The sequence below is a fragment of the Camelus bactrianus genome, chromosome 4 (genome assembly GCF_048773025.1).
Source record: "Camelus bactrianus isolate YW-2024 breed Bactrian camel chromosome 4, ASM4877302v1, whole genome shotgun sequence".
Classification (NCBI taxonomy): domain Eukaryota; kingdom Metazoa; phylum Chordata; class Mammalia; order Artiodactyla; family Camelidae; genus Camelus; species Camelus bactrianus.
The window spans coordinates 52,884,872-52,910,056 of NC_133542.1; the positions used below are offsets into that span (position 1 = coordinate 52,884,872).

General features: G+C 36.3%; 1 protein-coding gene and 1 long non-coding RNA gene across 5 annotated transcripts in view; both read right to left on the reverse strand.

The window, feature by feature from the left end:
* The window catches only part of LOC105067560 (uncharacterized), a 439,520-nt gene that overhangs the window by 258,164 nt on the left and 156,171 nt on the right, over positions 1 to 25,185 (reverse strand). The gene's annotated exons all lie outside the window — the stretch shown is intronic.
* On the reverse strand, positions 7,399 to 8,447 carry LOC105067414 (olfactory receptor 13C4). The gene is given in 2 exon segments (XM_010952964.2): positions 7,399 to 8,360; positions 8,363 to 8,447. Coding segments are annotated over 2 exon segments (1,047 nt in total).

The window sequence follows — 25,185 nt, forward strand, 5'->3', positions numbered from 1 at the left end:
AATATGTATATAATAGACTATAGAATAATGACTAGAGTTATTATTATCAAATGTTGAATAAAAGTTGTGAAAGTGTGCACCCTTGTCTTGTTCCTAATCTTAGAAGAAATGCTTTCTGCTTTTCTCTGTTGAGTATGATGTTGATGTAGGTTTGTCATACATGGCTTTTATTATGTTGACGTATGTTCCCTGTATACCCAGTTTGTTGAGAGTTTTTATCATAAATGAATGTTGGATTTTGTCATAAGCTTTTTCTGCATCTTATTGAGATGATCATATGATTTTTTTCTTTAATTTGTTAATGTGGTGTGCCACATTGACTGATCTGTGGATACTGAACCATTCTTACATTCTTGGGATAAATCCCACTTGATAATGGTGTATGATCATTTTCATATATTGTAGAATTTAGTTTTGTTCAAATATTTAGTAATATGTAGTAATATTTTGTTGAAAATTTTTTATCTATATTGAACAGTTATATTGGCCTATAATTTTCTTTTTTGTGATGTCTTTGATATTGAATGATTTGGGCCTCATAGAATGAGTGAGGAAGTGTTCCTTCCTTTTCAATTGTTTTGAATAGTTTGAGAAGGATAGGTGTTAATTCTTCTTTAAATGTTTGGTAGGATTTTCCTGTGAAGCTGTCTAGGCCTGGACTTTTCTTTCTTGGAAGTTTTTTTTAATTACTAATTCAATTGTATCACTGGTAACTGGTCTGTTCGTATTTTCTGTTTCTTCCTGATTCAGTCATGGAGATTGTACATTTCTAGAAATTTATCCATTTCTTCTAGGTTGCCCATTTTATTAATGTATAATTGTTCATAGGAATGTCTTATGATCCTCTGTATTTCTGTGGTATCAACTGTAACTTCTCTTTTATTTTTGATTTTATTAACTTGGGCCTTCTCCCTTTTTTTTCTTGATGCATCTGACAAAACGTTTATCAATTTTGTTTATCTTTTCAAAGAACCAGCTTTTAGTTTCATTGATCTTTTCTATTGTTTTTTAGTCTCTATTTCATTTATTTCTGCTGTGATCTTTATTATTTCTTCTACTAACTTTGGTTTTGTTTGTTCTTCTTTCTCTATTTCCTTAGAATACATTATTTATTTGAGATGTTTCTTATTTCTTGAGGCAGACTTATATCTTTATAAACTTCCTGCTTAAAACTAATTTTGTCATGTCCCATATATTTTGGATCACTGTGTTTCCATTTTCACTTGTTCCCAGGTATTGTTCAAAATTTCTCCTTGATTTCTTCAGTGATTCATTGGTTATTTAGAAGAATATTGTTTAGATTCTACCTGCTTGTGTTTTTTGCAGTTTTTTTCCTTGTAGTTAGTTTCTAGATAGTTTCTAGATTCATTGTTGTGGTTGAAAAAGATGCTTGGTATGATTTCAGTCTTCTTAAACTTATTGAAATTTGTTTTGTGGCCTACTATGTGATCTATTTGGAGAATGTTTTATATGCATTTGAAAATAATGGGTATTCTGCTCTTTTTGTATGAAATGCTCTCTATATATCTCTTAAGTTCATCTGGTCTAATGTGTCATTTAAGCCAGTGCTTCCTTAATGATTTTCTCTCTGGATGGTATTTCCATTGATGTAAATGGGGCATTGAAATCCCCTACTATTATTACGGTACTGTCAATTTCTCCCTTTATGTTTGTTAATATTTGCTATAAAGCGTTTAGGCGTTCCTATGTTGGGTACACATATATTTACAACTGTTGTATCTTTCTGTTGGATTGATTCCATGATTATTATGTAATATCTTTTTTTGTCTCTTGTTACAGTCTTTGTTTTAAAGTCTATTTTGTCTTACCTAAGTGTTGCTACCCTAGCTTTCTTTTTGTTTTCATTTGCATGGAATAGCTTTTTCTATTTCCTCACACAAAGCTCAGTGGTAGAGTGCCTGCCTGGCATGCACAAGGTCCTGGGTTCAATTCCCAGTACCTTTATTAATAAACAAACAAACAAATAAACAAACAAACCTAATTACCTCCCTCTCCCCTCTCCAAAAAAAAAAAAAAAAAAAAAAGAGGCAAAAAGAAAAACTGGGGTCATGCCAAATAAAAACATTCTAAAATGTCAGAGGGTCTACAACTCCTTACTTAACTAAACAAGATAAAGGAGAAAAAAAACGGAAGGAGAGTCAGAGATCCCTCAGGGAAAGAGTAAAAGTGGCTTTAGTAAGCTAATGCTGTTACAAGTTTTTCTCCATTTCTGCAGAAGGGGAGAAGGAAGCTAAAGCAATCATTTAAGGAAATTCTACTTCACAACATAGACAGATGAGGGCACTCCAGACCAACAAATATTATAAACCAGCCCAAATTATAAAATAAACAATGAAAGTAGACTATACTCAAGGCTATTATAAAATGAAATAAAAAATAAGAAACAAAATCCCTCAGATGATGGAAACTCCTGTCCCTCACCTTCAATTAAAAAGGAGCAAATTAAAATTGTAAAACAACATTACAAATCAATGACAATATTCTCCAACAAGCATTTGAAGGCATTAAAAACACTTGAAACAGAAATTCAAAAATTAAAAGGAAATTGATCAAATAATGGATCAGGAATGAATAAAAAGAAAATTGATTGAACTCAGGAAACAATAAGTAAAGACAAAACCATCTTAGAAATGAAGACTAAAATAAAGGTAGCCAAGGTAAAATAAATTAAATGAAATTTAATGAGGGCATTGAACAAAGGGAAGAAATCAACAAAATGAAAATAAGATAAAGAAAATGTATCCAGTGAAACAGGCAAAACGAAATGTCATTTCCTTTACAAATATATTAAATTTGATTCCCTAAAATAAAAAATAAAACAGTAACATAGAATTAATATTTAAAGCTTAAGTCCAGAAAAACTTTTGTAAATAAAGAACTGAAAGTATCTATCAGGTGCCTGGAAAAATAAGCTCAGGATAATCAGTTCTAACAGGTATCTCAGTAAAACCACTGGAGTTTAAAGACAAATACAAAATCTTCAGATCTTTAAAGCAAAATGGTTAACACATTATAAGGGCAAAAGAATTAGTCCAACATTAGCTGAAAAGATCAGACAGTGCAGTTGCATTTTCAAAACACTCAAGAAAGAAAATGCATACCAAGAAACTTATATCTAGTTAAGCTATCCTTCAAATATCAATGCTATTGAAAAATAATTTTAAACATGTGAGATCCAAGGACTGTTGTACTCACAATCCCCTTTTAGAGTTGATAAGAGGATAATCTTCACTCAAACAAAAGATAAATGGGAAAATTGGATAAAGGATAAGCAGTGAGCATTTAATGTATTTAATTACAGATCTAAGAACAAAATATTAGTGAGAATATGGGTGCCAGAATAATATATGAATATTGTATGTTCTGAAAAAGCGAAAAATGATAATACAACCAGAAAGGTAAAAGGGAACATCTGTTTCTAATAAGTTAACTACTGCCATGCTTGCAATCCCACCATGAACTTTTAGAAGACTGAACAAAACAGACGACACAACAGTTTTTAAATATTGAACAAGGAAGGCATGACTGTAATCTCTGGAAGAAGAGACTAGAATTAAAGAAAATTTATGATTACTCTTTAGACTCTGGCTCGTGGAGGAGGATCCCAAACAGATCACAGTGGTGTCACTAAATTGTGCAAAGTCAGAAAAGAGTTCAGTGGGCTGAAGCGCCTGGTTTACAGGGAAGAGCTCTGGAGACGAAAATTATAAGCAAATAAATAGCTCCAAATACCATCACAGATTCCATTAAATTGGTTGCTGAATGCTAAAGCATACATACAGAACAGTGAAATAACATGAGCTCAGGAAAAGAAGAACTAATGGGGAGGTATAAGCCATACCAAATCCAAAGCTCACAAAAGTTTGAGGGACATTTGAGTCCAAAGCAACTAGAGTGAAAGATCTTCACTGAACATACAGAGCATTTAGAGATCTGTGAATTGCTAGCTAGCAGTAGGGCCAGTCCTAGGACAGGGATTCTCAAGTGCAGAACTATTGACACATTGGGCGGAATAATTCTTTGCTGTAGGGGTATGTCCTGTGCACTGTAGAATGTTTAGAAACTTCTGTGGTTTCTACCCAATTAATTCAGTAGCAGCGCTCCCCTCACTGCAAGTTTTGACCACCCAATCTTTATCCAGACATTGCCTAATGACATCTGTCCCTCAGGAGCAAAATTATTAACAGTTTTAAAATAAATCACATCCACTGATATAGGGTAAATGCAACTCTAGTGGTACACTCATGAAGCTTAAAAACTTGCTTCAGAGGGGTCAGGGTAATCTGCAAGTATCTGCCTGCTAGAATATATCCAACACAATTTAATAGGAGACCCCCAAATCCAGTACTCAATGGCATAAAGTTCTAAATGACCAGCATACAGCCCAAAATAACAAAAAAAAAAAAAAAAAAAAAAAAAAAAAAAAAGGAAAAAGGCAGGATAATCTTTCCCATAACCAGGAAAAATACAAAAGCCATTCATTCAATAGACACAGTTTGGGAAATGATAGAGACAAAATTAACAGATAAGCTATTATAATTACTCAGAATTTAGAGAAAAGGAAGAACACAATGAAGATAAAAGTTATTTCTAAAAAATAACTTCTGGAAATTGAATATACAATTTTTTAAAATAAAAATGTTACTATGTGGGATGAATAATATATTATAGAATGCAGATGGAAATACAAATGAACTTGAAGACATAGCAATAAAATGATTCAAAATGAAGCATAAAAAGAAAAAGACTGAAAAAATAATTAATATAGCTTCAATGACTTATGGGAAATATCAAGCAGTTTGGCCAAGAGGCCTGCAGGGACATTAAAATGACACTAGCCCCTTCATGCATGTGGAAGCCACATGGTTTCTGTCACAAGTACTCAACTCTGGCATTATAGCATGAAAGAAGTCACAGACACTATGTAAATAAATGAGCATGCTATGTTCAATTCATACTTTATTTATGATTATAGAGATGGAGAAGAGAAGATTATCATTTACCAGCAGACAGGATCAAGGAAGGGTGCAAATATAAATGGGTATATATTCATCAGGGTTCTGCACAGAAACAAAACTAACAAGATGTGTTTGTCTCTCTGTGTGTGTATGTGTGTATATATATATATATATATATATATATATATATATATATAAAGAGAGAGAGAGTGAAAGTGAGAGACAGAGAGGGGTTAGTGAAGAGAGACAGAGATTTTAAGGAACTGGCTCATGTGATTGTCGGAGCTGGTAAGTCTAAAATCTGCAGGGAAGGCTGGCAGGCTGGAAATTCCAGGAAGAGTCGATGTTGCAGTCTTGAGTGTGAAGGCAGTCTGGAGGCAGAATTCCTTCCATTTCTGACTACCTCAGTCTTTTCTCTTAAGGTTGTCAACTGACTGTACGAGGTCCACCCACAGTATGGAGGTAATCTGTTTTACTCAAAGTCTACTGGTTTAAATGCCAATCACATCTAAAACAACTTTCACAGCAACATCCAGACTGCTTGGCCAAACAATGGTGTACCATAGCCCAGCAAAACTGACACATAAATTTAACCATCAGTAGTAAAAGGGGAATTTCCTGGTAGTGATGGAACAGGTAAATATTTTGATTATGGTAGTGGTTACAAGAATCTATATATAGGGAAAAACTGCATAGAACTACACACACACACGAGTACAAGCAAAAATGGTGAAACTCAATATATTCTAGAGCATAGTTAATAGTACTGAATCAATGTAAATTTTGTGGTTTTGATATTGTACCATTCTAACATAAGGTATCACAACTGGGGGAAATGGAGTGAAGGGTGCATGATACTCTATATACTATTTTTGCAATTTTCTATGAGTCTGTAATCATCACCAAATTAAAAGGTTTTTTTTAAAAAACTTTATGGACACTCAAGTTTTATTATTCTTTTAATTATTTCAACAGTTTAAAAATGTAAACATCATTCCTAGTTCATGAACCACACAAATATAGGGGCAGGCCAGATCTGGCCCAGGGTCATTTTTTTTTGCTGACTGCTAAATTAAATAGTATTTCTCCATGTCAATAATTATATTCTGGTTATGGTTGAAAAAGAAAGTCTTTGAATGATTTTAGGAAAGACAGAGTGGAATATTTAAGGGTAAAGAGACATAACCTATGTACCTTTCTCTCAAACATTTCTCTATATACATATTTATACATTCACACATATATATAAAAAAATGTGGCAAGATGTCAATATCTGAAGATCTTGGGTGAAGGCTTAAAGAGACTTCTTTCTGTGATTCTTGTAACTTTTCTATGAGTCTGAAATTATTTCAAAATAAAAATTACTTACACACACACATATGTCTAGTATTTGCTAGGCAGGTGATATGATTTTTAAATTTCTCTTATTAAATTATTACCCGCCTGCAAAAATATCATATTACTTGATGTCAATGTCACTATAAACGTTTCCCGAAAACTTTGCAGCTCTTGTTTGTGTCTAGACGTATGTAAATACATATATAGACTTTTCATTTTGGAAATGTTCAAATAATCATAAAAAGAAAGATATTTAATGAAACCTCATGTACGAGTCACACAGTTTTAACAATTGCCAGCTCACTGGTTCATCAATATCAATATCCACTCATTCCCATTCTCCATATTTTTAAGCAAATACTTTCATTTCTTGATGTTTACTTTATATAGATATGTGGGGAGAAGGGAAAAGGAGTGGCAGTTGATTCTAACAGGAAGACAAAGGAGAGATGCTTGTCTCTAACAAATGGTAGCTTAAAAAAATAAAAAGTGCTAGCTAATGCCATTTACCTTCAATTGGAGTCACCACTTCAATTCTGAAATTCTGAGTCAAGAGGAAAAGTCAAGCTCAACATCCTCTACAAAGGGAATTACTATGAATTTGGCACTATGCCAGGCACTTTGTACAACTTACTGAATCTTTATAATAACACTCAGAGCTCTGTTCAATTACTCCCTTTTTTCAAATAAGGAAATTACATTTCAGAAAGAATGAATAACTTTCCTGATATTAAGCAATTTGTGGGAGCAGAATTTATACTCTTGCCTTACTGTTTCCAAAAGAGTATGTGTGATATTTTCCACTGTATTGCCACACAGTACACCAAAAACACTCATTTCAGATATCACTGGGGAGAAGATTCTAAAGGAATTAATTGTCTTTGTGAAATATGGATCAGAACCTATTAGAATCTGAGTTTATAGCCAACTACTGTTCTCAGTGATTCTAGCTAAGCTGAGCTAGTGAAGACAAAGAATAAAAATACCTCTCTATAATCTTGCTTTCCCCAAAGAAGTCCTCAGTGATTGCCCAATGATGCCATGTCTAGTCTTTAAACACTAAATATATTTCCCTTGGGTCTTATTGGTTACCAGCTTTCCGACTCAGCAAATATTTTACAGCAGCCTTTACATCCTTATTTCTCAAGCTATAGATTATAGGATTTAGCATTGGGGTCACCACCCCATAAAACAGGGAAACAAGCCCCTCCCTAGCTTGTGAATTGTCTTGTCCAAGGAGGTCTTGAGACTTGGGTTTGGCATACATAAAGAAGATGGTACCATAAAATATGATCACCACAGTCAGATGCGCTGAGCAGGTGGAAAAGGCCTTGCGTCTCCCTGTGGCTGAGTTCATTCTTAAGATGGTGTAGAGGATGAACATGTAGGAGAAAAAAATGACCAACAGTGGAAAAACCAGGAAAGCCATATTTGACACTGCTAGGGTAACAATATTGAGGGATATATCAGCACAAGCTAGCTTGAGGACAGCCAATATCTCACACAAGAAATGATTGATGATATTATTTCCACAGAAGGGCAACTGCATGGCCAGAGATGTCTGCACAATTGAGTTGATTCCGCCAGAAAGCCATGACACAGAAGCCATCAGTACATATACCACTTTGCTCATGATGATGGGATATCTCAGAGGGTTACAGATAGCCACGTATCGGTCAAAAGCCATCATGCCAAGGAGGAAACACTCTGTCGACCCCATTGCAAATCCAAAGAACATCTGCACTGCACATCCAGAGAAGGAAATGTTCCTCTTCTTTGAGATTAAGCTCACCAAAGTTGAGGGAACAGAGGAAGATGTATAGCAAATATCCAGGAAAGAGAGGTTGCCCAGGAAGAAGTACATGGGGGTGTGAAGACGGGAATCAAAGACGCTCGCTATGATCAGAACACCATTGCCAATTAGAATCAATAGGTACATAACTAGAATTAGAGCAAAGAAGACAATCTCAAGTTTTGGGTAACCAGAGAGTCCCAGAAGAATGAATTCTTTCACAAATGTCTCATTTATTCTATCCATGTTCCAGCTTTTAGGATGTCAAAGGAATACCTAACATAAAATATTTTCACTTCCAAGTAACAACAGATATAACAAATTTCTTGGCTAGGCATTATTCTAGGGTGAAACAGAAAGAAGTTTTCCTTGAAGCTCTGTCATCCAGTTTTCTTAAACAACGCCAGTGCCTAGAGTATAATGATACTGGGAAGTTGAGAGTTTCAATGCCCTGTGTCTAATGTTTGATGATCTAACTAGGATTAGAAGCAACCTTCCCAACTGTTAAAGACACAAAGGCCCTAGAATATTTCAGACGACAAACCTGACTTCTTCATTTAGTCAAGCTCATTGAGAGGGTGGTGGAGAAGGCAAAAGACAACTCAACAGGACTGGAATTTGATGCAGGGTTTAAGAAAAATGTTGAGAAATTTAAGCCAGTTTGATTTTATGGATACTTGTTTGTCTGCCTGACACCTTGGATCTCTTTTCAGTCTGTTAGATTGTATATTTTTATAGGGCAGACATTTGATCACAGTAAACTGAACCACATATACTGCAATTTAACATCTGTTTAAAGGTCAAGTTAGTTATCAGTCTCACAGTCACTGCCTACTCTTACTATTTTGTTATTTCCCATTAAACACCAATATGTAAACTAGCTCTGCAGGTATACAGTGGAGATCTTTAATGAAAAATAGTCTCTCTTCGTTTGCTTTATTCTGTGGCTTCAGAGTTATTCTTCGTAATTTATTTATTTCAGTGAACCTAAGAAAAGATTGATACTGTTTAAATACATATCTGTGTATCTGTATGTAGCACTTTATACTTTATCAGAAAAAGTAATCTTCTCATTCTCATTTGTTTTTTCAAATGAGAGAGACAGAATGTAGCCAAAGTAATCTAACCTGTAAATAAAAAGTGGACCCTGAAGCTCAGATCTTTGCCAATGAAGTCTAGAGCACTTTGGGCTACAACATCGAAAGTTATTAAACCATGTTTTCCCACCAAGTATTATCCAGAATTTTTGGCCTTGGCAGAATAATGAAGAATCAGCTATTTCAGTCTTTCAAATTTTTCATATGTATATAAATTCCTAGGGATCTTGTTAAAATGCTGATTCTCTTTCATTAAGTCTGAGACAGGGCCTGCGATTCTGCATTTCTAATAAACTCCCAGGTATGCCAGAGCAGCTGGGATGGGGCCACATTTTGAGTAGTAAGGCTTTAGTTTACCTGTAGTAAGTTAGCAAAATACCCAGATGTTTCTTTTGTTTCACTGTATGGACTAGCTTAACAATTTACAAAATGACCAAGAGCATACATCTTTTTGTGTTTTCCAGCAAACTCTAGGGCCACACCTCACTGTTCAGTACAATTCAGAAAATAATACTATTGAAAGACAAGTTATAAAAAAGAAGGAAAAAGTTTTGCTGGAACACCGTAATATATGTAGGATATTACTGATAGCCTAACTTGAGCCCAATCCTGTTCCAAAGATACAACATAACATGTCTGTCATAAAAAAGATCACAATTCAGTGAAGGAAACAGTACAATTATATATGAAACAACTTGATATAAAATATAATTACGTTGTGTGACCATTATGACAGTGAATATTATATATTATACATGTTCTCAGAAGGAGGAGGTTGAGAAATAAACAAGGCAAGAGAGTTCTGGAAGAGTCTCAGACTTAGGCTGGATCTGCAAGCATGGATAAGATGAGGCAGGTTTGGAAGAGAAGAGGGGAAGACAGTGTCCCAGTAGGAAGAACACTTCGAGTGGAGGTTAGGAGTAAGCATATTGGCAGTACCTCCTTTTCAGACCAGAGAGTTTCTGTGGAGGAGTCGGGGCAAGCACACTTGAAAAGGTAAAAGAAGCAGGGAAGGGGCTCATTATTGGAAGCATCACGTACAAGATGAGGGTTCAGATGTTCTGATCTCAGCTACCCTCCAAACTTGATATCATACAGCTTGATTTTACAAAATTTTTGAGCAGATATGTGACATAAGGGATGAAAATGTTTAGGTTAAGTTATTAATTACTGACTGATGCATGCAAAAATCATCTCTTCTTAATTGCCGCCAGTTCTGGGGTTAACAAAAATTGCAAGTTTAGGGCTCATATATGTTAATAGTTTTGAGAACGTCAGCATAAGCTCACCACCACTCCCTAACACTCAGTTTGTTGTGTAATGATAAAAACAAGGTGGGAAGATTTCCCTACAGTGTATGCTAACGAATACCAAGTAGGAAATTTCAATTTGGGTGAGAGGCATGAATGAGAGACTATTGAATCTCTGAAGTAGAGATGAGAAAATTGAGCCTTAAAGCAAATTTTAATATATATTAATTCTGCTAAAGATCAGAGTACCTAAAACTATGTTTTCATTTATTTAAATTAAAAACCCTGTCATCTATTTAAATAATTTCTATTGTTGAATCTTATATACTAGATACTGTGCTTGAAATTAGTTGACTTGATTGAGGTTACATGGGTCTTAACGAGCAGAGACAACATCCAAAGCCCATTCTCTTTCCACTATTTCCATGCCCAGCAGGTAGCATTAAAATCTGTACAGAAAACATTTGTGTCAACAACAGAAAATGGTCAGTGAGTACCAAGGATATACTGAGATCATAAGGCAAAACTTGACTGTACTCACTTAAAAATGTACAAGGAGAACTGTTAAGTCTTGAGGACTTAGCACTTCTTATCATGAAGGAAGGTTCAGGGTTGTGGGATTGAATCATATGCCACAGAAAACTCCATTTTCTCTAAAATGATTCTATACTAACTCTCCACTACTTCTTAGGCTAATTAAGGTTCTCCAGTGGAATACAGAGCAATTGATCAAGAGATGCCTTAGGTAAGGGACAGGAGCACTCTGATCAGAGCAGACATTGAATGCCAAAGGAAGAAGACAGTAAAAGACTGACTCAGCAGGACACCAGGTGATGTGCCAGATCCGTCCATTTGGGGTCCAGGCCTGGAGATCCTGGTTTCCCGTTCTAGGCAAATGTAATAACAAGGTGTCTCAGGCCACTTAAACCCCTTCTTCTGCCCCCTGCTCCAAGCCTTCTCCACCTAGGCAGAAATTCCCTCAGCAATTCAAACCCACCTCAAGCCAGGCCTGTCTTGCTGCCTTTGTTGTTCTTCTCCTAGAAATTTAATTTTTTTCTTTTGGATACCAAAACAATTTTAGTATGCCCAAATTGTTCATTTGCAGCAGGCTCTGAGTTTTAAAAAAAAGGTATCTGTTAGTCGGTACTAACAAGATATCATCTTACAGAGAAAGTCACCAATTTATTCAATGCAAGTACAGCAGGATCAGCTAATATTGACTTGAATGGATATGGGATGGGGTTAGCCAAGTGAAAAAGTGCTTGGGACTAAGAAGGAAAATTTCTAGGTTTGAGGTTCTTTCCTTCTAACCTATAGTCTCAGTTTTCTCATTTGTGAAATAGTGATAAAAATACCTGCCTCACTTTTCATACAGATTTGAAAAAAAAATTCAGATAGCATATGGAATCTACTTTATGGATTAATGGGCAATATACAAATAATAAAAATAATAAATCATAGCTGTATTTGATAATAATAATAAATGAGTAACTGTATTGCCTCATGCTGTTCACATTTTAAATCCATACTTAAGAATAGCTTTAATTATGGAATGAAAAGGTGTGGTTTCATGGTATTAAAAACTTACCATTATACTGATAAATTATTTCCACCTCCTAGGAGAACCTGTTACTTTCTTATTAGTATTTATACAAGCATTTTGAACTAAGGTCAGGTTCAACGATGTCAGATTCTACAGATGTGAAAGAGTAAATATTTGTTACGCAATGGTTATAATTGTTCCCCAGGTCCCAAAGCAATTTAAAGTTGGAATGAGAGATCTGTGGAATGGAGAAACTTCTGGTGTGTTAGGGACAGTGTCTCATAGACACAATTAAGAATGGTGATGGGAACAAACTGCAGCTGAACTAAAGCTCCAAAATGAAATGACATTCTCCTACCCACGTAAGTTTTGGAAACAGGGGCAAATGTTCACTATACTAGCTTTATGAAATATGAGAGCTTTTTGTTTAAAATATATTTATCAAAGCAAAATTAATTCAAAGTAGGATCTTAATTGAAATAACAATTACCAAAATTAAATGCTAGAATTGAAAATGATCTGGATATTTTGAATGAAATAAAATAGATATCTGCTGTGAATTAAATTCATTCTCATTTAAATTTTTTACCTTCTCTTTATTCTTTTAGATAAGCTAGTTTCATGCAGGATATCAACAAGTATCAGCCCTTTTTGGAATGAAAAGAAATACACATAAGAAATAAATAAATTTACAGGATAAAAGTGAATTCATATGTTCAAGGCAAAAAATGTTTTAAAAGTACAGACTGGATAGTTTGGGACATGAATTCAGATAGGAAGATAGCATATTATTGAATTAAAGTGTTTCAGAAAGTCTATTAAGCTGTATTATAGATATTAACACTTAGATTGACTGTAATTTTCCAAAAGATGTTACACTTCACTGTAAAATATTTGGATTCTAGAAGGATGTTTTTAGAAGGCAGGCCCATGACCAAGTAGAAGACTGGCAGCTGGTAGACTGTGGTCCCAGCTACTGACCCAGAAATCACTCTGTCTCCCTATGGACTAGGCTATAGCCCTGTTTAGTCTTGATTTTGACATCAGCACCATCTGCCAAGGGACCCAGCAGGAGTCCCACCACTGCAAGCCCAGCTAACAGGGGCTTGCCAATCCCAGTCCTGGCTGTGCACTCTGAAGTGGCCAATGACTTAACTTCCAGCCTCTCCTAGCCAACAGTACTACCTTTCCAGGGCCCAGGCAAGAGACATGCCTATTTGTACCCCACAGCAAGCCTTCCAACTTCCATTTGACTGCAGATCCTGAACTAGCCCTGTGATTCTATTCCAGTCCCTTGCAGCTTCTGACTAGGAACACCCAGCCTAGCCAAGGACCCTCCTAGAAGACACACTCACCTGAGCTTCTGGGCGTAACTGCCAACCTCGGTCTGACTACAGGTCTTGATGCAGCCCTATAACCCAGCTCTAACTCTTCACAGCCACAATCAGAGAGTAGTCCTGCTAACCTAGGGACCTGACAAAAGACACATGTGTCTATCTCTGGAGGTAGAAGCCACCTGATGTAGATCCAACTGCAAATGTTGAAAGGGCACCATAAACTGGCTTCAGCTTCTCATAGCTGTGGTCTGGGAGCAGTCTCCCCACGCAGGGACCAGAACAATGATCTGTTCAGAACCACTCCCCACCACCCTCCCTTCTAGAGAAAGCTGCATGCATCCAGGCACCTAATAATAGGCCAACTGTCTTCAAACCATGAAGCAGATCCTTGTTCAAGCACCAGAAATATTGACCAAGGTCTTGGAGGAAGTCCCAACCACCCAGAGATATGAAAGTATATGAAATATAAATCTCACTGCTAAAGATAAACACAGACTATTGTATACTTTAATGGTGGCATGTAAATCACTTTTAATACTAGTATATAAATTAAAAGATAAAACTAGTAAGAATAATTAATAGCACAGGTAAGAATAATTAATACCACAGAAATCTGTTAATAAAAACATAATACAGAAAGAAGTAAAACATGACATAAATTACAAAAAGTGGAGGAGAGGGGGTGAAGTGTAAAATTTCTGTATTTGTGTTAAGTTAATCTGAACAGACAAATAACAAGTAAGGACAGTATAGCAATAATCAAAAACCTCCCAACAAAGAAGACTCTAGACTGATGGCTTCAATGGTGAATTCTACCAAACATTTAAAAAAGAACTAGAGACTCGGAGGAGATGGCGGAGTAGAAGGACGCTCGCAGCTCACCCTCTCCCACAAATGCACCAAGACCCACATCCACAGACCCACTCAGCCAACCAGAACACCTGCGGAACTCCGACAGAACATCGCCCTCTTCAAAAGATAAAAAATCTCGTAGGAAACGCCAAAAATCTGGTAGGAGAATAGGAAAAAAGAAAGAACAAAAGGCAAAGCAGAGCAGGACGGGTCCCGCGGGGAGGGAGCGGCAAAGGAGGACTGGCGCTTGTTCGATGGGTCTCCCCTCTCCAACTGAGAGGCCAGCGGGACGGAGGGGGAGCCTCCGAGGCTCGGATCTATATGGAGCAGCCCTTGACTGACAGAACTAAGTTAAACGGGCACAGAGGGTCCCCCCCGACACCCAGCCTGAGACGCATGCCGGCAGTGGCAGGCAGGGCCAGGTTGCACAAGCTGGGCGGAGGATGGGGGCGGCTGCACTGAGGCAGCCCTGGGGGACTACAAGGGGCTGCGCGCCGTGGCTGTAGGTGTACAGGGCAGAACAACCTGGGCCCTCCATAAAACAGCAAGGTTGATGTGCTTTGGGGGGAAGGGTGCATATCCCCATCTCTGAAAACCCGCAGAAAGTTTTCGGGGGAAGAGAGGCGGGGCTCAGGCACAGCCGCCATATCCTCTGGCGCTTAGCATCCAGGCGGGGGCGGGGGCGAAACCTGCACACCGAAGGGCTTAGCAGCCTCAAAGGGCAGACTGAGACTTGCCTACAGCCCGAGGCAGATAGGATCCTTCCATCCTGGTCCCTCAGAGAACTTGCTCCACAAAGACAAACAAGGAGCTGAGCTTTGGCCCGGAGCAGGGACAAGGCTATCCCTCGGTCTTCCCGGAGCCCACCTGCGGAGCACCGACCAGGGCGGAGCGGGCAGCCGCACAGAGCAGCGGAGCTACCGGCGCGGGGAGAGGGAGAGCGGCCCCTCGCCTTTTGGGCAGGAACACAGCCCCTGACCGCAGTGCTGGGAGGGGGCACGACCCGCCCTCCTACCTGGCCAGTCTGCAATATCTGACTGCGGCATCGGGAGGGGCAGTGACCCGCCCGACCACAGCAGAGGAGAGCTGCACCTGACCCAGTGTTAGGCGGAGGCGATCTGCTTGCCGACAGGTACTGGGAGCAGCACAGAAGAGGGCGCCAATGGAGGGCCTCTGAAAACAGCAAGCTGAGCTTCCAAAACAGGACGAAAACAGAAAGACTTCACATTAAAAGCACACAGACTCCAGGAGAACATCGACAACCCCCCCCCTTTTTTTTAAAATCTGTTTTTACCTGTTCTATTTTCTATTACCCTCTTAATTTTTACTTCTTAATTCATTTCTATTTCTCTTGGGTTTTGATGTCCTGTTATTGATTAGACACAGGTTTCAAATACATCTATTCATCTCCCCCCCTTTTTTAAAAGGTTTTAAAAGGACGTCTCAACCCGATTAATACTCTGCTTCAACTCGCTCTTCTATTATTCATTATACACTGTTTTCAAACCTTCTTTCTCCCTTCTTTTAAAATTCTTTCTCTCTCTTATTTTTTTTCCTAAGTTCTATTCCTAAATAGGCATTAGATAGATAAACTCCTTAAGAACCAAAATAGACAACTAATACTCCATAAACCACAGTGCCAGAGAGGTATGAGCAAGATGAAGAAGCAGAGAAACATTTCCCAATTAAAAGAACAAGAGAAATCCCCTGAAAGAAAGATCAATGAAATAGATATCGATAGCCTACTAGATCAAGATTTCAAACAAGTAGTGATCAAATTGCTGAAGGAATTAAAAGAGCTAGTGTTTAGAGATATAAAATATGTCAAAAATGAAGTTGAAGCTATAAAGAAGAGCCAAGTAGAATGGGTAAACTCATTGACAGAGATGAGGAATGATCTAATAGCTGTGCAAAGCCGACTAGATAATGCAGAGGAACGAATTAGTGATCTAGAAGACAGGACAATAGAAAGCACCCATTCAGAAGAACTACAAGATAAACAAATAAAAAATAATGAAAATAGCATAAGGGACCTATGGGATAATATAAAGCATCCCAATCTTCGCATAGTAGGGGTCCCAGAAGGAGAAGAAAGATCAAAGGGGATTGAAAAGGTTTTTGAAGAAATCATGACTGAAAACTTCCCAAACTTAAAGAAGGAATCAGATATCCAAGTACAGGAAGCTCAGAGGGTCCCAAACAGGAAGAACCCAAGACCCACACCAAGACATATCATAATCAAGATGGCCAGAGTCAAGGATAAAGAAATGATTCTAAAGGAAGCAAGAGAAAAGCAAAGAGTAAGTTACAAAGGAACCCCCATAAGGCTCTCAGCTGATTTCTCTACACAAGCACTACAGGCCAGAAGGGAGTGGCAAGATACATTCAAAGCCCTGAATGAAAAAAAGATGCAGCCTAGGATCCTTTATCCAGCAAGGCTATCCTTGAGGATAGAAGGAGAAATAAAGAGTTTCACAGACAAAAAAAAAAAAAAAAAAGCTGCAGGCGTTTAGCAACACTAAACCCATGCTAAAAGAAATATTGAAAGGGCTATTCTAAATAGAAAAGCAGCAGGATGCTGCAGAAATGAGAAACTCACAACTGGAAAGGTGATAACTCATGAATTACAAATAAAGTAAACATGAAATTATAAAAGAAGACATACAAATCACTGAGAGTGGGAGAGGGAGGCAGGGAAATATAAAATATATTTTTTTCTTTCTTTTTTAAATTTTTTAACAGTAGGATGGGTTTGAGATCATGTTACTATCAGTTTAATAAAAACAGTTATAGTAATGGGCTAATGGATTTACAAAAAAGGGTAACCACAAGCCAAAAACTTACAAGGGAGTCACAAAAATTAAATAAAATCCATGATAATACAAAGGACAATTACCAAACCACAAAAGGAAGAAGAAAGGAACAAAGAGGATATACCAATTCAACTGCAAAGATAAGTTCAAAATGGCAATAAACACACATCTATCATTAATTACTGTAAATGTTAATGGACTAAATGCTCCAGTCAAAAGACATAGAGTGGCAGACTGGATAATAAAGCAAGAACCTTCAATATGCTGCATACAAGAGACCCACTTTATGGAGAAGGACACATATAGATTGAGAGTGAAAGGATGGAAAAGGATATTCCATGCAAATGGAAAAGCCAAAAAAGCAGGTGTTGCAGTACTGATTTCAGACAAAATAGACTTTAAAACAAAGGCCATAAAGAAGGACATTTTATAATGATTAAAGGAGTGATACAAGATGAGGATATTTACACTCGTTAATATATATATGCACCCAATATAGGAGCACCTAAGTACAAACAAGAATTACTAACAGAGATAAAGGGGGATATTGATGGGAATACAATCATAGTTGGAGATTTTAACACTGCATTAACATCACTAGACGGATCTTCCAGACAGAAAATAAACAAGGCAACAGAGAAATTAAATACTACAATAGAAAAACTAGATTTGGTGGGTATTTTCAGAGCATTACACCCCCCAAAAATAGGATATACATTCTTCTCAAGCGCACATGGAACATTTTCCAGGATCGATCATGTACTTGGGCACAAAAGAAACCTCAACAATTTTAAGAAGATAGAAATTATCTCAAGCATCTTTACTGACCACAATGCCATGAAACTGGAAATCAACAACAGAGAAACAAAGGAGAAAAAAAGGAAAGCATGGAGATTAAACAATATGTTATTGAAAAAACAATGGGTCAATAAAGAAATCAAAGCTGAAATTAAAAAATACCTTGAGACAAATGATAATGAAAGCACAACCACTCAAAACCTATGGGACACAGCAAAGGCAGTGCTAAGAGGGAAGTTTATAGCGATACAGGCCTTCCTCAAAAAAGAAGAACAATCTCAAATAAACAATTTAATCCACCACCTGAATGAATTAGAAAAAGAAGAACAAAAAGCCTCAAAAAGCAGCAGAAGGAAGGAAATAATAAAGATCAGAGAGGAATTAAATACAATAGAGATTAACAAGACCATAGAAAAAATCAATCAAACCAAAAGCTGGTTTTTTGAAAAAGTAAATAAAATCGACAAACCTCTGGCCAAACTCACAAAGAAGAAAAAAGAGAGAGCACAAATTAGCAAAATAAGAAAGGAAAATGGAGAAATTACAACAAACAAAATAGAAATACAGAATATCATACGAGAATATTATGAAAAACTATATGGAACCAAACTGGATAACCTAGAGGAGATGGACAAGTTTCTGGAAACATACTGTCCACCAAAACTGAATCAAGAAGAATCTGAACACTTGAACAATCCAATCACTAGAAAGGAAATAGAAATAGCAATTAAAAACCTCCCTACAAATAAAAGTCCAGGACCGGACAGCTTCACCGGGGAATTCTACCAAACATACAAAGAAGAATTCATACCAGTCCTTCTCAAACTCTTCCAGATGATTGAAAAGGAGGGAATACTCCCAAACTCATTCTATGAAGCCACCATCACCCTGATACCAAAACCAGGCAAAGACACTACAAAAAAAGAGAATTATAGGCCAATATCACTGATGAACATAGACGCCAAAATCCTCACCAAAATTTTAGCAAGTAGAATCCAACAACACATAAAAAAGATTATACAGCATGACCAAGTGGGGTTCATCCCAGGGACACAAGGCTGGTTCAACGTACGCAAATCAATCAATGTAATACATCACATCAACAAGAGAAAGGACAAAAACCACATGATCATCTCAATCGATGCAGAAAAAGCATTTGATAAAATTCAACACCCATTTATGATAAAAACTCTCGCCAAAGTGGGTATAGAGGGAACATATCTCAACATAATAAAAGCTATATATGACAAACCTACAGCCAGCACAGTACTCAACGGTGAAAAACTCAAAAGCTTCCCACTAAAATCTGGGACAAGACAAGGCTGCCCACTATCACCACTCCTATTCAACATAGTCCTGGAAGTCCTAGCCACAGCAGTCAGGCAAGAGAGAGAAATAAAAGGGATCCAAATTGGAAAAGAAGAGGTAAAAGTGTCACTATATGCTGAAAACATGTTACTATATATAGAAAACCCTAAAAGGTCCACACAAAAGCTACTAGAGCTGATTGAAGAATTCAGCAAGGTAGCAAGTTACAAAATTAACGTTCAAAAATCAGTTGCATTTCTTTACACTAACGACAAATCAACAGAAAAAGAAAGTAAAGAAACAATCCCCTTTAAAATAGCACCCAAAGTAATAAAATATCTGGGAATAAATCTAACCAAGGAGGTGAAAGAATTATACACAGAAAACTATAAACCATTGATGAAGGAAATTAAAGAAGACTTTAAAAAATGGAAAGATATTCCATGCTCTTGGATTGGAAGAATCAATATTGTTAAAATGGTCACACTGCCCAAGGTAATCTACAGATTTAATAAATCCCTATCCAATTACCCAGGACATATTTCACAGAACTAGAAAAAAATCATAATAAAATTCATATGGAACCATCAAAGACCTAGAATTGCCAAAGCATTATTGAAGAGAAAGAAAGAGGCTGGAGGAATAACTCTCCCAGACTTCAGACAATACTATAGAGCTACAGTCATCAAGACAGCATGGTATTGGTACCAAAACAGACATATGGACCAATGGAACAGAATAGAGAGCCCAGAAATGAACCCACAAACTTTTGGTCAACTCATCTTCGACAAAGGAGGCAAGAATATACAATGGAATAAAGACAGTCTCTTCAGCAAATGGTGTTGGGAAAACTGGACAGCAGCATGTAAAACAATGAAGCTAGAACACTCCCTTACACCATATACAAAAATCAACTCAAAATGGATCAAAGACTTAAACATAAGACAAGATACAATAAACCTCCTAGAGGAAAACATAGGCAAAACATTATCTGACATACATTTCAAAAATTTTCTCCTAGAAGAAATAAAAGCAAGAATAAACAAATGGGACCTAATGAAACTTACAAGCTTCTGCACAGCAAAGGAACCCAGAAGTAAAACAAGAAGACAACCTATGGAATGGGAGAAAATTTTTGCAAATGAAACTGACAAAGGCTTGATCTCCAGAGTAAAAAAGCAGCTCATTCGACTCAATAAGAAAAAAATAAACAACCTAATCCAAAAATGGGCAGAAGACCTAAACAAGCAATTCTCCAAGGAAGACATACAAATGATCAAAAGGCACATGAAAAAATGCTCAATATCACTAATTATCAGAGAATTGCAAATCAAAACTACAATGAGGTATCACCTCACACCAGTCAGAATGGCCGTCATTCAAAAATCCACAAATGACAAATGCTGGAGAGGCTGTGGAGAAAGGGGAACCCTCCTACACTGCTGGTGGGAATGCAGTTTGGTGCAGCCACTATGGAAAACAGTGTGGAGATTCCTCAAAAGACTAGGAATAGACTTACGATATGACCCAGGAATCCCACTCCTGGGCTTGTATCCAGAAGGAACCTTACTTCAGGATGACACCTGCACCCCAATGTTCATAGCAGCACTATTTACAATAGCCAAAACATGGAAACAGCCTAAATGTCCATCAACAGGTGACTGGATAAAGAAGAAGTGGTATATTTATACAATGGAATACTACTCAGCCATAAAAACCGACAACATAATGCCATTTGCAGCAACATGGATGCTCCTGGAGAATGTCATTCTAAGTGAAGTAAGCCAGAAAGAGAAAGAAAAATACCATATGAGATCGCTCATATGTGGAATCTAAAAAACAAAAACAAAAACAAACGAACAAACAAACAAAAACAAAGTGTAAATACAGGACAGAAATAGACTTATAGACAGAGAATACAGACTTGTGGTTGCCAGGGGGGTGGAGGGTGGGAAAGGATAGACTAGGATATCAAAATTGTAGAATAGATAAACAAGATTACACTGTACAGCACAGGGAAATATACACAAAATGTTATAACTCACAGAGAAAAAAATGTGACAATGAGTGTGTATATGTCCATGAATGACTGAAAAATTGTGCTGAACACTGGAATTTGACACAATATTGTAAAATGATTATAAATCAATAAAAAATGTTAAAAAAAATAATTAATGCCAGTCCCTCTCAAAGTCTTCCAAAAATAATGAGAAGCAGGAATACTTCCAACTTCATTTTAAGAGGACAGCATCATCCCAATACCAAAGCCAGATAAGAACACTATAAGAAAAGAAAACTACAGACCAATATTACTGATGAACATCGATGTAAAAATTCTCAACAAAATATTATCATACCAAATTCAACAGCATATTAAAAAGCTCATACATCATGACCAAGTGGGATTTATTCCTGGGATGCAAGGATGGTTCAACATATGCAAATCAATAAATGTGAAACTCCACATTAACAGAATGAAAGATAAAAAAACATATCAACTTAATAGGTGGAGAAAAAGAACTTGACAGAATCCAGTACCCCTTCATGATGAAAACTTTCAACAGATTAGGTATAAAGAGAAAAAAACCTCAACATAATAAAGGCCATAATATACCCCAACATAATAAAGGCCACAGCTAACATTTTATTCAACAGTGAAAAGCTGGAAGCTTTTCCTCTAAGATCAGGAATAAAACAAGGGTGCCTACTCTTGCCACTTGTATTCAACATAGTACTGAAAATCCTAGCTAGGGCAATTAGGCAATAAAAAGAAATAAAAGGCATCCATTGGAAAGGAAGAAGTTAAATTATCCCTCTTGCAGGTTACATGTTCTTATATAGAGAAAATCCTGCAGAACCACCAAAAACTGTTATAACTAATAAATTAATTCAGTAAAGAGTCAGGATACCAAATCAATATACAAAAATCAGTTGAATATCTATATACTTATAAGGAACTATCAGAAACAGGAATTAAGAGTACAATTTCATTTATGATATCATCAAAAATAATAAAATAATAGAAATAAATTTAACAAACAAGGTGAGAGCTCTGTACCCTGGAAACTATGAGACATTGATGAAAAAAAATTGAAAAAGACACAAATAAATAAGGAAATATCCCATATTCATGGATTAGAAGAATTAATATTGTTAGAAATGTCCATACTACCCACAGCAACATACAGATTCAATGTAATTTCTATAAAAGTTCCAATGGGTTTTTTCACAGAAATAGAAAATCAACCCCAAATTCATAGGAACCACACAGGGACCTGAATAGTCAAAGCAATCTTGAAAAAGAAGAACAAAGCTGGAGGTATCATGCTTCCTGATTTCAAACTATATAATGAAGCTTTAGTATTCAAATCAGAATTGCCCTGGCATAAAACAGACACAGAGACAACAGAACAGAATAAGCCCAGAAATAAATCCAAGTATATATAGCCAACTAATATTTCACGAGGGCAACTACAACACTCCTAGGGTAAAAGACAGTCTCTTTAATAAATGCTTTTGGGAAAACTGGATATCCACATACAAAAAATAACAAAAACAAAAACCATTGAGCCATTATCTTACACCACACACACAAAAATAACTTGAAATGGATTAGAGACTTATATGTAAGATCTGAAACCATAAAACTAAAAGAAAACAGGAAAAAAGCTTCTTGACATTGGTTTTGCAATGAATTTTTGTATACAACACCAAAAATACAGGCAGCAAAAGCAAAAATAAATGGGACTACATCAAACAAAAAAGCATCTACAAAGCAAAGAAAACCATCAATAAAATGAAAAGGCAACCTATGGAAAGAGAAAATATTTGCAAAACATATATCAGGTAAAGGGTTAATATCCAAAATATATAAGAAGTGCATACCACTCAATAGCAAAAAAAAAATTTTTAACAGGCAAAGGAACTGAATAGACATTATTCCAAGAAAGACATACAAGTGGCCAACAAGTACATGAAAAGATGTTCAACATCACTAATTATCAGGGAAATACAAATGAAAATCATGATAGCTCCTCATATCTGTTAGAATGCTATTATCAAAAAGACAAGTGATAACAAGTGTTGAAGAGAATGTGGAAAAAAGGGAACCCTTGTACACTGTTGGTAGGAATGTAAATTGGTACAGCTCTTGTGGTAAATGATATGCATGTTCCTCAAAAATTTAAAGTAAAACCACCTCATGATTTAGCAATCCCACTTCTGGATATATATCCATAGAAGATAAAAATCAGGATCTTGAAGAGATATCTCCACTCTCATATCATTATAGCATTATTCACATCGGAAAGATACAGAAACAATCTAAGTGTCTATTGATGAAAAAATATGATTTATATGTATATATATATATATATATATATATATGTAAACACATACACAATGCATCCACATAAAAGAAGGAAATCATGCTATTTGTGATAATATGGATGAACCTGGAGGACATTATGCTAAGTGAAATAAGTAAGACACAGAAAGACAAAAACTGTACAATTTCACTTACATGTGGAATCTTTAAAAAATAAAACTGATAGAAATCTTAAAAAACAAAACAAAACTGTAAGACCAGGGAGTAGAATAATGGTTGCCAGGGTTTCGGCAGTGGGGTAAATGGGGAGATGTTAGTCAAAGGGTACAAACTTTCAGGTATTAAATTAATAAGCTCTGAGGATCTTTTACAGTATGATGATTATAGTTAGGCATACTATATTGTATACTTGACATTTGCTAAGAGAGTAGGCCTTAAGTGTTCTCACCATACCCAAGCAAAGGTAACTATGTAGGAAATGGATGTGTAAGTTAGCTTGACTGCAGTAGTCATTCCACAATGTATACATATATTAAATCACCATGTTGCACACCATAAAAATCATATTGTACAACTTAAATATATGTACATTTTTATTCGTCAACCATATCTCAATAAAGCTGAAAAAAGTTTAAATAAAACACTTGGATTCTGAGAAATAAAAATTTACTTAAGGAAGAAAGAGCAGTATTTATGCATGGGCATAGATAAAAACACACACAGCTCTCCCACACACACACTCACTCACACCAAAAACCATACTATGGGTACATTAAAATACAAGTGCTAAGAGAGTAGGAAGTAAGTTAGGGTTTTTTAAAAATAATACCACAGAAGTTTAGAGCTGGAAAACTCTGTAAAATATCGTTTAGTAAGACTTCCCTTTCTATGATGAGTAAATTGAGGTAAAAGTGATGAGATAATATTCCAAAGTTACAAAGTCACTGTTAGTATTTAATTAGGAAGAATTAAAAACAGTCTTCCTTATTCATCAGAGGATCCAGAGAGTAATAGTAATGATGTAGTATGAATTTTTACCGATTTTCAGACAGTAGCTAATGGACAGGTACATGGTCTGAAAATATAGGCCTTATATGACTGAAAGATAAAGCTCTCCTATATGGGGTTATATGTTATGGAGCACTTTATGGACTTGAGGGATAATCAAAGTGGGGCATATCTATGTCTATCATAAATTTTTCCTTATGAATTCGTAAAAAGACTAGAAACAACAAATTGAAGACTTTATTCTCTTTTTGGAAGTGGCCTTTCGGGGACATGAGATGAGAGGGCATGGAGGCATTCCAGAAATGCAGTAATGTGTGCAAAAAATATGCATCTCACTGTCTCCCTTAGGAGCTGGATACGTACCTAATAATTGTCATGCTGTCAGCAGAAAAGGTTGCTTTTAGTCTCAGCTGGCAAGTTGATTACTTTGGTCCATTACCCCTGCTTCTGGGTAAATAACAATGAGTCTTGACTGAGAGAGAGACTCATTTTGTTTTTGGATTTACATACCTAGCAAATGAAGCAAATATCTCTACCACTACTTAAGCCTATAGCAAGAGTAATTTGGATGTTGGTTATGTGTGTATATATAGATAGAGATATAAATGTATGTATGTATGTAAACAAACAGAGATGAATATAAACATATTTGGAAAAACTTTTATAATGGTATTTAGGGTGGGTAATATGCCCTTTCTGAGGGTAATTTAGCTAGAAATTGAAAAAGTTCATACTGCCTTCCT